Genomic DNA, 15,740 nt, shown 5'->3' with positions numbered 1-15,740 from the left:
TTCATATGGAAGTTTAGTTGCTAATTGTTTGTGTCACATTTGGACTTGATTTTTGGGCTGTATTTATTTTTATTTAACTAGGCAAGTCAGTTAAGAACAAATTCTTATTTTCAATGACAGCCTAGGAACCGTGGGTTAACTGCCTTGTTCAGGGGCAGAACAACAGATTTTTACCTTGACAGCTCAGAGATTCAATCTTGCAACCTTTTGGTTACAAGTCCAACGCTCTAACAACTAGGCTACCTGCCACCCCTGTATTTAAATAAAAGTAAAAATATGGTCACATTTTGTATAGGGAACACATCTTAAGGTACTATGCCCTTATTAATCCAACATAGAGACAACATACTAAGAGTCTGTTTCTTGTGTAACTTGCCCTTTATTAACTATTAGTACACCTTTATTATGGCTATAAGGTTATTATGGATTGACCAATAAATACATTACTTATAATGTTTGAATAAGAAACACTTAATTAAGGTATACTAATAATACATAATAAATGCCTTATTAGCTATATACACACTTGCAAATTAGAAAATAGAGGCGAATATATATACCTTTTTTAATCTTATTTGATGTATCATCATCTTATATTAATTCCATATGTTTTAACAATGTAATGTGTGTTTAAATGTATCAATCGAATTTGCATTAATCAACACATGTGTCTATATGTACGGAGTATGCTTCATAATGTCATATTAATCTTAGAAAAATAAGTATTTGAAAGCAATATACTTTTCTGTCTGAAAATATAACGACTTTCCTCCACTGCGTTATGCACTCCAGTCAGCAGATGGCGATGTGTGTCTAGTAGTGGACTGCACTGTTCTTTTGGCTGTTTCGAATACAACAACAGATCCCACCTCGGTAGCTTGCTGCTATCCGTCATTGCCGAAACTTTCTAAGCTTTTTAGACTATTTCGGTATACTAGTCGCTGTGTGTTTTAAATACACTTTTGTCATATCTAGTAGTTACCTCGTGATTTCATATGTTCATATTAATCAGCAAGCTGGCAGACACCTATCGGTTATCTTCAAACTAGATTAGCACTAGCCTAGTTGCTAATGATAGCTAGCTAGTTAGCTAACATCCCCGACCATGAGCTCACTGAGCTACTTCCCCCCCTTGTTAAAGAAGAGGATGTCTACTGGACAGAGAGACGCTCTCGTGAAAAAGGAGAAGGAAGAGCAGGCTGTCACAGTAAAAACATTTTTTGAAGAATTTACAATGAAAGAAGAGGAAGAAGCTTTCAGAGTGAAAGAGGAGGAAGAGAATGAGGAGGAGGGTGAGATGACTGTCTCATTGAAAGAAGAGGAGGAGGGTGACAAAGAGGAGACTGGAGATCTTAACACCAGTGAGTACAGTCTTAACACGGGTAGAGTATTAAACTGATGTGGGTTTTTAAAGTGGCATTCCGTTGAAGTTCTACACTTGAATATGTTGTTCTGTACTGTAGGAATTGTTAAATCCACACACTTGTGCATTTTGCTATTTGCCTCATGACTCCACTTACTTTGTTGACTATGAACTTTCTTGTTTACCCTACCGTGGGACAGACTATGTTCGTTCCCACACTCGAGACTCTGACTCTCAATTGGTTACACAGACTTTTAGCCCCCCCATCCTATTCTAACCACCTCTCGCTGGCTTTGGATTCATGTTACCTGATGAAATTGCTGTCTAATATGATCCTAATGCACATTCAAATGTCATAAATCAACACTACAGAGCTCTCCCTGTCCTCTGCCGTGCCTTGATTGTATTACTGTGCATGTACACCCTGGCCCATCTACTGTTGCTAGCCCAATTCGGACTTGTGCTCTGATATGTTTCACTGATTTCTGCTCTCGTAAAAGCCTGGGTTTTCTGCACATTAACACTAGAAGCTTATTACCTAAAATTTATAAATTGGAAGTGTGGGTTCACAGCTCCAAACCAGATGTGTTGGTCGTTACTGAGACGTGGTTAAGAAAGAGTGTTTTGAATACTGATGTTAACCTTTCTGGCTATAACCTTTTTCTGCAAGACAGATCTTCCAAAGGAGGGAAGTGGCAATCTTTACCCAGGATCACCTAGAGTGCTCGGTTGTCTCCACCAAGTCTCTCCTCAAACAATTTGATTTGCTGGTTTTAAGTATTAAACTTTCAAATAGCTCATTGTTGACTGTTTCGGGTGTTATCGTCCTCAATCAGCACCGGCCTGTACCCCACCTGCTCTAATCTCTCTCCTGGCCCCTTACACTAAGTCTGAATTTGTCCTGCTAGGTGACCTAAACTGGGACATGCTTAAACCACTTGACCAAGTCCTAAAGCAATGGGACTCCCTAAATCTCAGATTATTACCAATCCTACAACGTATGACTCCAAACACCCAGAAAAGGCTACTCTCCTCGATGTTATCCTCACAAATAATCCTGATAGGTACCAGTCTGGTGTTTTCTGTAATGACCTTAGTGATCACTGTTTTACAGCCTGTGTTCGTAATGGCTGCTTAGTGAAACGTCCTGTCCTGATTTGTCATACACGCTTGCTAAAAAACTTTAATGAGCAAGCTTTCCTTCATGACCTGGCCTCTGTAAATTAGTATAGAATCAGCCTGATCCCCTCTGTCGAAGATGCTTGGACCTTCTGTTTTGATATCTTCAGTGATCTTGTTAACAAACACACCCTCATAAAGAAAATGAGAATTAAAAACAGGATCAGCCCCTTGTTCGACCGTGATCTTGCAGTTACTCCACCTCAAGAATTGCATTTGGCGAAAGGCTCGGCAAACGGAAACTCAGGCTGACTGGCTCTCATTCAGGAAAATGAGAAATAAGTGCACTCAGGCTATCCGGAAGGCCAAAGTGAGTTACTTTAAGGAGCAGTTCTCTCTCTCTGGGTTTAACCCCAAGAAATCCTGGAAAACAGTTAGATCTGGAGAATAAACCCTCCTCACAGCGGCCCATGTCCCTGAAAGTTGATGTGGTTGTTACTGACAAGAAGCACATGGCTGAACTCTTTAATCACCACTTCATTAAGTCAGGATTCCTATTTGACTCAGCCATGCCTCCTTGCTCGTCCAACATTTCTTAATCTCCCACCCCTTCTAGTGCGACTAGCCCCGATGCTCCTCCCTTTTTTCCCCCTGCCCCGCTTCAACGTTTCTCCCTGCAGACAGTTACTGAGTCTGAGGTGCAAAAGGAGCTCGTTAAACTTGACCCTAAAAAAACATCTGGGTCAGATTAAACTTTCTTCTTTAAGGTTGCTGCCACTATATTCACCAAGCCTATTTCTGACCTTTTTAACCTGTCTCTCCTCTCTGGGGAGGTTCCCATTGCTTGGAAGGCAGCCACGGTTAGTCCTTTATTTAAAGCAGGAGATCAAGCTGATCCTAACTGTTATAGGCCTATTTCTATTTTGCCCTGTTTATCAAAAGTGTTGGAAAAACTTGTCAATAATAAACTGACTGACTTTCTTGATGTCTATAGTATTCTCTCTGCAATCTGGTTTCCGCTCAGGTTATGGAATCTTAACGGTCCTCAATGATGTCACCATTGCCCTTGATTCTAAGCAATGTTGTGCTGCTATTTTTATTGACTTGGCCATAGCATTTGATACGGTAGACCATTCCATTCTTGTGGGCTGGCTAAGGACTATTGGTGTCTCTGGTATGCTAACGACCTCTCTCAAAGAGTGTATAAAGCCAGAACATCTGCTGATTCATCCACTGCCTGTCACCAAGGGTGTACCTCAAGGCTCGATCCTAGGCCCCACGCTCTTCTTAATTTACATCAACAACATAGCTCAGGCAGTAGGAAGCTCTCTCATCCATTTATATACAGATGATACAGTCTTATACTCAACTGGCCACCCCCGGATTTTGTGTTAAATGCTCTACAACAAAGTTTTCTTAGTGTTCAACAAGCTTTCTCTGCCCTTAACCTTGTTCTGAACACCTCCAAAACAAAGGTAATGGGGTTTGGTAAGAAGAATGCCTTTCTCCCCAAAGGTGTGATTACTACCACTGAGGGTTTAGAGCTTGAGGTAGTCAACTCATACAAGTACTTAGGAGTATGGCTGATGGTACACTGTCCTTCTCTCAGCACATATCAAAGCTGCAGGCTAGAGTTAAATCTAGACTTGGTTTCCTCTATCGTAATCGCTCCTCTTTCACCCCAGCTGCCAAACTAACCCTGATTCAGATGACCATCCTACCCATGCTAGATTACGGACACGTAATTTATAGATCGGCAGGTTAGGGTGCTCTTGAGCGGCTAGATGTTCTTTACCATTCGGCCATCAGATTTGCCACCAATGCTTCTTATAGGATATATCACTGTACTCTATACTCTTCTGTGAACTGGTCATCTCTGTATACCCGTCGCAAGACCCACTGATTGATGCTTATTTATAAAACTCTCTTAGGCCTCACTCCCCCCTGTCTGAGATATCTACTGCAGCCCTCATCCTCCACATACAACATCAACGGAGAAAGCTGAACCTTTCTTTCCATCCTATCATGCTCCAACGACGCACCTAGTGAAAGTTCTAGCCTAAAAGAAATGTGAGATAATGTCTAGATGCTTTTTAAAGTGGAGATCAAGTTTATAAATTGCCTGGTTGGGTTGATGAGACAGTGGATTGTGCAGTCAGATGGAACAGAGTAAATAAGCGTTTTAACATCAGATTTAGCCGGTGGTAATTTGTGGAATAGACACCGGCTGGAATACGGTTTTAACCAATCAGCATTAGACCCATCCGTTGTATAATATGTCATAACAGCTGACATAACTTGCCATAAACTGTTATACGGTCATAACACATATAGACCTGATGTGACATACAGTATATTGCGTTATTTTATGGCTGGTTATGACACCTACATAAGAGTGTCACAACCCACAAAACCTACCACACAAGGCAAAATATTCCATTACACCATACCCTACATGAGTCAACAGTAAGTTTATGTTATATATACAAATTTAAAACAAATGTACCATACTAAATTAACATTGTAATTGCTCACATATTGATGTAGGACAAGACACCCTCTTTTTGACTGATGATTGACATAAGGGCATGTATGTAATAGGCCTATCTGGCTTATATGATTCTGACGGTCATAATGCTTCTTGTCAGTGTATTTTCTTCATCCAAGTAAAGTGGCACAGGACGGTCACCATATTACATGACAGTGTCATACTTTATTTTCTACAAGTTGTTTAAAATATGAAGAAAAAAAGTGTGACTAAAGAATTCATTACAACAAAAAAGGATTTAAACTTTCAAATAAAATGAAACTTCTTGGCAGAAACATTGACACTTAATTTATGACCGGAGATAATCCGTTCTGCCAGTCACATTCTGTTAAAAGTCCCCAAAGCACACGCATCCCTTGGTCGCTCGTCTTTTCAGTTCGCTGCAGCTTGTGACTGGAACGAGCTGCAACAAACACTCAAACTTGACAGTTTTATCTCAATCTCTTCATTCAAGGACATAATCATGGACACACTTACTGACAGTTGTGGAGGCTTTGCGTGATGTATTGTTGTCTCTACCTTCTTTCCCTTTGTGCTGTTGTCTGTGCCCAACAATGTTTGTACGCCATGTTGTGCTGCTACCATGTTGTGCTGCTGCCGTGTTGTGTTGCTACTGTCATGACATGGCCCTTTCTGGGTGTAGAACGCCCCCCCCCCCACTCTCTCTCTTACACCCAGGTTCTGTTATCTCCGGTCATAAATTCCTGGTGGAGACTCTCCCCCCTGGTCATGCAGAAATTGAGAGCACAGAGAGAGAACGATGGACTTCACTTGGAGACGCCTAAATCCACAAAATGGGAGAATGAAAAAATTCTGTTTATGAGAATGGGAATAGTCCGTGGACACTTAAGGGACAGTTGTGACGAGTGTGTTTCATTTGGTGATCTCATGAAGTATAGGAAACACGCATAACTGTATCTCTTGAAGTGTACATTTCCCAGCTGTTATGTTTACATCTAAATATTGTGAAAAGTATGTGATTAAGCATGAAACTATTTGTGAAAAGATGTAATGTGCTATTAACTGTCTAAATGAGAGTATGGATTTTCATATAAAGATTAACTAGTCAGTGGCCACACCCCCGTGAGCCCAGACATCACATTTGGCGTCATGGACCGCCCTTTTCTACCATTACATATAAAACACACTCCTGATGAAATTCACTTAAGACTAAGCAAACCCCAGGGTGAGCTGTGGTGGCGAATAGTTAAGATGAAGTGTGTGTGAAGTGTTTGAAACTACAACTCTACCAAAGGACAAGACTAATCCACGTGGAGCATTGGCTACACGGCTGGAAATGGTTAAACTCTGAGACTATCGATCCCTACAAAATAAGAGCAAATCTTAGACACAAATTACTAGTCTGCAGCTATAAATTATGTAAACCGAGGACGAGAATACAGACAACCGCCGAAACATCTATCTATGAGGACATTTTTGAATGGTACTCTGAAGTATTCATTCTAACCACAAAGTACTTTGATCTTCAGGGAAACGCAACGAGAGAGACTCTGAACTCTCCAGCAGATGGCCCGGATTCCAACAGAGAAGACAACAATATCTACAATTGAAGTCGGAAATTTACCTACACTTAGGTTGGAGTCATTAAAACTCGTTTTTCAACCACTCCACAAATTTCTTGTTAACAAACTATAGATTTGGCAAGTTGGTTAGGACATCTACCGTGTGCATTACACAAAAAAAATTCCAACATTTGTTTATAGACAGATTATTTCACTTACAATTCACTGTATCACAATTCCAGTGGGTCAGAAGTTTACATACACTAAGTTGACTGTGCCTTTAAACAGCTTGGAAAATTCCAGGAAATGATGTCATGGCTTTAGAAGCTTCTGATAGGCTAATTGACATCATTTGAGTTAATTGGAGGTGTACCTGTGGATGTATTTCAAGGCCTACCTTCAAACTCAGTGCCTCTTTGCTTGACATCATGGGAAAATCAAAAGAAATCAGCCAAGACCTCAGAAAAAAAATTGTACACCTCCACAAGTCTGGTTCATCCTAGTGAGCAATTTCCAAACGCCTGAATGTACCACGTTCATCTGTACAAACAATAGTATGCAAGTATAAATACCATGGGACAGCGCAGCTGTCATACCGCTCAGGAAGGAGACGCGTTCTGTCTCCTAGAGATGAACATACTTTGGTGCGAAATGTGCAAATCAATCCCAGAACAGCAGCAAAGGACCTTGTGAAGATGCTGGAGGAAACAGGTACAAAAGTATCTATTTCCACAGTAAAACGAGACCTATATCGACATAACCTGAAAGGGCGCTCAGCAAGGAAGAAGCCACTGCTCCAAAACCGCCATAAAAAAGCCAGACTACGGTTTGCAACTGCACATGGGGACAAAGATCGTACATTTTGGAGAAATGTCCTCTGGTCTGATGAAACAAAAATAGAACTGTTTGGCCATAATGACCATTGTTATGTTTGGAGGAAAAAGGGGGAGGCTTGCAAGTCGAAGAACACCATCCCAACATGATGCACGAGGGTGGCAGCATCATGTTGTGCGGGTGATTTGCTGCAGGAGGGACTGGTGCACTTCACAAAATAGATGGCATCATGAGGTAGGAAAATTATGTGGATACATTGAAGCAACATCTCAAGACGTCATTCAGGAAGTTAAAGCTTGGTGCGAATGGGTCTTCCAAATGGACAGTGACCCCAAGCATACTTCCAAAGTTTTGGAAAAATGGCTTAAGGACAACAAAGTCAAGGTATTGGAGTGGCCATCACAAAGCCCTAACTTCAATCCTATAGAAAATTTGTGGGCAGAACTGAAAAAGCGTGTGCGAACAAGGAGGCCTATAAACCTGACTCAGTTACACCAGCTCTGTCAGGAGGAATGGGCCAAAATTCACCTAAATTATTGTGGGAAGCTTGTGGAAGGCTACCTGAAACATTTGACCCAAGTTAAACAATTTAAAGTCAATGCTACCAAAAACTAATTGAGTGTATGTAAACTTCTGACCCACTGGAAATGTGATGAAAGAAATAAAAGCTGAAATAAATAATTCTCTCTACTATTATTCTCACATTTCACATTCTTAAAATAAAGTGGTGATCCTAACTGACCTAAGACATGGAATTTTTACTAGGATTAAATGTCAGGATTTGTGAAAAACGGAGTTGTATTTGGCTAAGGTGTATGTAAACTTCCGATTTCAACTGTAAATATATACTTGCAATTATTTTTGAATGAGGATTAGCATTTCAATGCATATAATTATAGACTGTTTGTAAAGAATCCATTTGTCTTTCCTGCTCTTTGTCATTCCCACCCCTTTCCCCTTGTCCACCAAGCACTCATATCGGTTTAGCCCACTAGGGTCTCTTTTAGAGGTCAACCAATTAATCGGAATGGCCGATTAATTAGGGCCGATTTCACGTTTTCACAACAATCGGAAATCGGTTTTTGGGACACCGATTTGGCCGATTTTTAAATGTTTTTTTTTTTTTTTTAGACCTTTATTTAACTAGGCAAGTCAGTTAAGAACACAATCTTATTTTCAATGACGGCCTAGGAACGGTGGGTTAACTGCCTTGTTCAGGGGCAGAACGACAGATTTTTACCTTGTCAGTTCAGGGATTCAATCTTGCAACCTTACGGTTAACTAGTCCAACGCTCAAACCACCTGCTTTACATTGCACTCCACGAGGAGCCTGCCTGTTACGCGAATGCAGTAAGAAGCCAAGGTAAGTTGCTAGCTAGCATTAAACTTATCTTATAAAAAACAATCAATCATAATCACTAGTTAACTACACATGGTTGATGATATTACTAGTTTATCTAGCCTGTCCTGCGTTGCATTTAATCGCTTATGTACACGTTGCTCCAACCATAAACATCAATGCCTTTCTTAAAATCAATACACAAGTATATATTTTTAAACCTGCATATTTAGTTAATATTGCCTTAACATGAATTTCTTTTTTCACTTCTCTTGCAAACAGAGTCAGGGTATATGCAGCAGTTTGGGTCTCCTGGCTTGTTGCAAACTGTGAAGACTATTTCTTCCTAACAAAGACAGCCGACTTCGTGAAACGGGGGATGATTTAACAAAAGCGCATTTGCGAAAAAAGCACAATCGTTGCACGAATGTACCTAACCATAAACATCAATGCCTTTCTTAAAATCAATACACAGAAGTATATATTTTTAAAGCTGTATATTTAGCTAAAAGAAATCCAGGTTAGCAGGCAATATTAACCAGGTGAAATTGTGTCATTTTGCATTCAATGCACTCAGTCAGGGTATATGCAACAGTTTGGGCCGCCTGGCTCGTTGCGAACTAATTTGCCAGAATTGTACATAATTATGACATAACATTGAAGGTTGTGCAATGTAACAGGAATAACGTTTTGTTTTCGAGATGATAGTTTCCGGATTCGACCATATTAATGACCTAAGGCTCGTATTTCTGCGTGTTATTATGTTATAATTAAGTGTATGATTTGATAGAGCAGTCTGACTGAGCGATGGTAGGCAGCAGCAGGCTCGTAAGCATTCATTCAAACAGCCCTTCGCAATGCATTGCGCTGTTTATGACTTCAAGCCTGTCAACTCCCAACATGAGGCTGGTGTAACCGATGTGAAATGGCTAGCTAGTTAGCCGGGTGCGTGCTAATAGCGTTTGAAATGTCACTCGCTCTGAGACTTGGAGTAGTTGTTCCCCTTGCTCTTCATGGGTAACGCTGCTTCGAGGGTGGCTGTTGTCGATGTGTTCCTAGTTCGAGCCCAGGTAGGAGCGAGGAGAGGGACGGAAGCTATACTGTTACACTGGCAATACTAAAGTGCCTATAAGAACATCCAATAGTCAAAGGTATATGAAATACAAATCGTATAGAGAGAAATAGTCCTATAATAACTATAACCTAAAACATCTTACCTGGGAATATTGAAGACTCATGTTAAAAGGAACCACCAGCCTTCATATGTTCTGAGCAAGGAACTTAAACGTTAGCTTTTTTACATGGCACATATTGCACTTTTACTTTTTTCTCCAACACTTTGTTTTTGCATTATTTAAACCAAATTGAACATGTTTCATTATTTATTTGAGGCTAAATTCATTTTATTAATGTATTATATTAAGTTAAAATAAGTGTTCCTTCAGTATTGTTGTAATTGTCATTATTATAAATAAATAAAAAATATATATCGGCCAATTAATCGGTATCGGCTTTTTTTGGGTCCTCCAATAACCGGTATCGGCGTTGAAAAATCATAATTGGTCGACCGCTAGTCTCTTTCCTATCATTGTTAGTAACCAATATCTTTGTTATTTGTTTATGTATTTCTGTGATTAGTTAGTTAGTTAGTAAATAAATAGTTGAGCCAGTTGGTGTATGGATGATTCATAGCAGACACTGGGTTCGTGCAGATAACCAACAATTTATGATGTTCAGATGAGACTGACGAAGGTAAAAAATAATAATTCATTAATAGAAGACTAATTGGTCAGATATAAAAATATCTGAAGAGTTATATTCGGAAAATTATAGCTTTGTAATCTTAACATTTTCCGTGGTGCCCCGACTTCCTAGTTAATAAAATGTACATGATTAGTTTAGTCACGTAATGATAATTACAGAGAATTGATTTGATAAAGTAAGTCTTCACATATAATGATACGTAAGACATGACACTGTCATGTGTTGCTGCCATGCTATGTTGTAGTCTTAGGTATTGCTTTTTGTAGTGTTGTCTCTCTTGTTGTGATGTGTGTTTTGTCCTATATTTTTATTTCATTTCTTTTTGTTTTTAATCCCAGCCCCCATCCCCGCAGGAGGCCTTTTGCTTTTTGGTAGGCCGTCATTGTAAATAAGAATTTGTTCTTAACTGACTTGTCTAGTTAAATAAAGTTTAAATAAAAACATAAACGTAAATAAGATGTTTAGCCTATACCATCAGAGGGCTACCAACAAAATATTAACAATGGATCAAATGCATCCTATGCCGTTGATTTAAATATTGTAGTTCTCAATATCCATTTCTGCTCAGCCTAAATACATGACATTTCATGAAAGAACGATTAGATTTGAAGCTCTACATCTTTTGTTTTTGAAATCTCAATGGTGTTGCCACCAAGTATAAAAAAAAATTAACCTAAATGTTCTGAAAAGACAGGTTATTGAGGGATCTGATTTGGATTGAACCTAATAGGAAGACGGATCTATCATGTGGAGTTTTCATTCAGGTCTCGCTGTTTAACTGAATTCTCTGTTTGTCTTTGGCAGGAGAGAGACCAGACTCTCGCTCTGAGAGTGGGAAGAGTCCTTCAGAGGAACCAGACGTAAAGAAGCCCAAACCAGCCAAACCACATCAATGCTCCCACTGCGGAAATAGTTTTACTTGTTTAGTGGACCTGAAAAAGCATAAGAGTATACACACAGGAGAAAAGCTTTACCACTGCTCTCAGTGTGGAAAGAGGTTTTCAACATCACAGTCATTACAATTGCACCAGAGAGTACACACAGGTGCAAAACCTTACCACTGCTCTGACTGTGGGATGAAGTTTGCGCTGTCAGGTAATTTGAAAAGACACCAACTGGCACACACAGGAAAGAAGTCTTACAGATGTGATCAATGTGGGAAGAGTTTTACTACATTCAACTCACTGTTAAACCATCAGCGAATACACACTGGAGAGAAACCTTACCACTGCTCCGTCTGTGGGAAGAGTTTTAATCAGCCAAGCAACCTGAAATCACATCAGCGGAGACACTCAGGACAGAAGCTTCACCACTGCTCAGATTGTGGAATGAATTTTACTACTTCTGGGGAATTAAAAAATCACCAGCGAACACACACAGGAGAGAAACCTTACAGCTGCTCTGACTGTGGGAAGAGTTTTGCTAGATTAGATGGATTGATGGTACATCAGAGAATACACAGAGCAGAGAAACCTTTTATCTGTGATCAATGTGGAAAGACATTCACTCAGTCAGCACATCATGCTATACACAAGAGAATACACACAGGAGAGAAGCCTTACCACTGCTCAGACTGCGGGATGAACTTTACTAACTCGAGCCACCTGGCAGCACATCAGAGAATACATACAGGAGAGAAGCCTTATGGCTGTGATAAATGTGGGAAGAGATTTGTTCAGTCAGGATCCCTGGTTAAACACAAGCAAACCCACACTGGAGAGAGGCCTTTCCATTGCTCTGAATGTGGGAAGTGTTTCATTAGGTTGTCGCATTTAAAATTGCACCAAAGGATACACACAGGAGAGAAGCCTTACCACTGCTCTGACTGTGGGATGAATTTTACTCAGGCAAGCAACCTAAACAGGCACCAGCGAACACACACAGGAGAGAAGCCTTACTACTGTTCTGACTGTGGGATGTGCTTTACTTTCTCAAAAACCCTGACCATACACCAGAGAACACACACAGGAGAGAAGCCATATCACTGTTCTGACTGCGGGAAGCGATTCACTCAGTCAGGAACCCTGGTAAAACATAAGAGAATACACACTGGAGAAAAGCCTTACCACTGCTCAGACTGTGGGATGAGCTGTACTTCTTCTAAAGATTTAATAGTTCACCAACGAATACACACCGGAGAGAAGCCTTATGGTTGTGATCAGTGTGGGAAGAGATTCACTCAGTCAGGAACCCTGGTTAAGCACAAGAGAATACACTCAGGAGAGAAGCCTTACCACTGCTCTGACTGCGGGAAGGGATTTGCTCAATCTCAGCAGCTGAAATCACATCAGCGAACGCACACTGGAGAAAAGCCTTATTGTTGTGATCAGTGTGGGAAGAGATTCACCCAGTCAAAAAGCCTGGCTGAACACAAGAGAAAACACAACACTTGTGGGTAACCTTCCCACTTTTGTTAGCTCAAGCAAGTTGATGGTAGACCAACAGACACACATAGGAGAGAAGCCGTGCCTTGCTGTGACTGGTGGGAGTTTTGTTACCTTAAGCTTTCTTAAAGTGCGTCATTGTGGCCTTCATCGATATGATCTAATGCAGGGTTAACAAGGTGCCAGTCCTCTCAAAACTTGTCAGCCTTTAAGAGTTACAATATATTGCACATTGAGTAATAAACTGTACATGTACAGAAGTTTACATACACTCAATTAGTATTTGGTAGCATTGCCTTTAAATTGTTTAACTTGGTTCAAACGTTTCGGGTAGCCTTCCACAAGCTTCCCACAATAATTTGGGTGAATTTTGGCCTATTCCTCCTGACAGAGCTGGTGTAACTGAGTCAGGTTTGTTGGCCTCCTTGCTTGCACATGCTTTTTCAGTTCTGCCTACAACTTTCTTATGGGATTGAGGTCAGGGCTTTGTGATGGCCACTCCAATACCTTGACTGTGTTGTCCTTAAGCCATTTTGCCACAACTTTGGAAGTATGCTTGGGGTCATTGTCCATTTGGAAGACCCATTTGCGACCAAGCTTTAACTTCCTGACTGATGTTGCTTCAGTATATCCATATCATTTTCCTCCCTCATAATGCCATCTATTTTGTGAAGTGCACCAGTCCCTCCTGCAGCAAAGCACCCCCACAACATGATGCTGCCACCCCCGTGCATCATGGTTCGGATGGTGTTCTTCGGCTTGCAAGCCTCCCCCTTTTTCCTCCAAACATAACGATGGTCATTATGGCCAAAGTTCTATTTTTGTTTCATCAGACCAGAGGACATTAATCCAAAAAGTAAGATCTTTGTCTCCCATGTGCAGCTGCAATCCGTAGTCTGGCTTTTTTATGGCGGTTTTTGGAGCAGTGGCTTCTTCCTTTCTGAGCGGCCTTTCAGGTTATGTCGATGTAGGACTCGTTTTACTGTGGATATAGATACTTTTGTACCTGTTTCCTCCAGCCTCTTCACTATGTCCTTTGCTGTTGTTCTGGGATTGATTTGAACTTTTCGCACCAAAGTACGTTCATCTTCAGGAGACAGAACGTGTCTCCTTCCTGAGTGGTATGACGGCTGCGTGGTCCCATGGTGTTTATACTTGCGTACTATTGTTTGTACAGATGAACGTGGTACCTTCAGGCGATTGGAAATTGCCCCCAAGGATGAACCAGACTTGTGGAGGTCCACAATTTTTTTTCTAAAGGCACAGTCAACTTAATGTATGTAAACTTCTGACACACTAGAATTGTGATACAGTGAATTATAAGTGAAATAATCTGTCTGTAAACAACTGTTGGAAAAATTATTTGTGTCTTGCACAAAGTAGATGTCATAACCGACTTGCCAAAACTATAGTTTGTTAACAAGAAATTTGTGGAATGGTTGAAAAATGAGTTTTAATGACTCCAACCTAAGTGTATGTAAACTTCCGACTTCAACTGTAGGTCTAGAATGGGACACAAAGTTACGTAACTTTTCGTAATCAGGAAAGACCACATGTAAAAGCCGTAGTGGATCTTTGACATAGGGAACCACTTAGATTGCCTGATTCTGGAGACTGGAGGAAATTTCCTCCCTCAAAATGGTCACTGAGGCCTCAGGAACAGTCGACGAGATGGTCAAGCAATCAAATGTATTTATAAAGCCCTTTTTAAATCAGCTGATGTCACCAAGTGCTGTACAGAAACCCAGCCTAAAACCCCAAACAGCAAGCAATGCAGGTGTAGAAGCATGGGGGCTAGAAAGAACTCCCTAGAAAGGCCGGAACCTAGGATGAAACAGAGAGGAAGCAGGCTATGAGGGGTGGCCAATACTCTTCTGGCTGTGCCGGGTGGAGATTATAACAGAACATGGCAAAGATGTTCAAATGTTCATAGATGACCAGCAGGGTCAAATAATAATAATCACAGTAGTTGTAGAGGGTGCAACAGGTCAGCACCTCAGGAGTAAATGTCAGTTGGCTTTTCATAGCCAATCATTCAGAGTATCTCTACCGCTCCTGCTGTCTCTAGAGAGTTGAAAACAGCAGGTCTGGGACAGGTAACACGTCCGGTGAACAGGTCAGGGTTCCATAGCCGCTGGCAGAACAGTTGAAACTGGGGCAGCAGCACGACCAAGTGGACTGGGGACAGCAAGGAGTCATCAGGCCAGGTTGTCCTGAGGCATGATCCTAGGGCTCAGGTTCTCCGAGAAAGAGAGAAAAAGAGAGAATTAGAGAAAGCATACTTAAATTCACACAGGACACCGGATAAGACAGGAGAAATACTCCAGATATAACAGACTGACCCTAGCCCCCTGACACAAACTATTGGAGCATAAATACTGAAGGCTGAGACAGGAGGGGTCGGGAGACACTGTGGCCCCGACCGACGATACCCCCGGACAGTGCCAAACAGGCAGGATATAACCCCACCCACTTTGCCAAAGCACAGCCCTCACACCAGTAGAGGGATATCTCAACCACCAACTTACCATCGTGAGACGAGGCCGAGTATCGCCCACAAAGATCACCCCCACGGCACAACCCAAGGGGAGAATTTATAGCACGGCTTTTGATGATCCTTGGTTGGGGTCTGAGCAGATTCTTTGTTGTGATTGCAAACGTAATAAAATGGTGGTCCGATAGTCCAGGATTATGAGGAAAAGCATAAAAATCCACAATATTTATTCCACGGGACAAAACTAGGTCCAGAGTATGACTGTGGTAGTGAGTAGGTCCGGAGACATGTTGAACAAAACCCACTGAGTCGATGAAGGCTCCGAAAGCCTTTTGGAGTGGGCCTGTGGACTTTTCCATGTGAATATTAAAG

General features: G+C 41.1%; 1 protein-coding gene across 2 annotated transcripts in view; it reads left to right on the top strand.

Moving 5' to 3' along the window:
- The first annotated feature begins 859 nt into the window (after positions 1 to 859).
- LOC106564776 (zinc finger protein with KRAB and SCAN domains 1) overlaps positions 860 to 15,740 on the top strand; it is a 30,360-nt gene continuing 15,479 nt past the window's right edge. The window contains exons 1-2 of one of the 2 annotated variants that reach the window (XM_014131138.2): positions 860 to 1,361; positions 11,295 to 11,585. In XM_014131138.2, coding sequence (XP_013986613.1) covers positions 1,106 to 1,361; positions 11,295 to 11,585 — 547 coding nt within the window. In that variant the 5' untranslated portion in view covers positions 860 to 1,105. The remainder of the gene's footprint in view (positions 1,362 to 11,294; positions 11,586 to 15,740) is intronic. The other variant, XM_014131139.2, reaches the window with a different exon arrangement.

This window comes from Salmo salar, chromosome ssa12 (genome assembly GCF_905237065.1).
Source record: "Salmo salar chromosome ssa12, Ssal_v3.1, whole genome shotgun sequence".
NCBI lineage: Eukaryota > Metazoa > Chordata > Actinopteri > Salmoniformes > Salmonidae > Salmo > Salmo salar.
The sequence above is the reverse complement of the archived record's forward strand: the minus strand, read 5'-3'. Positions and strand labels throughout refer to the sequence as shown.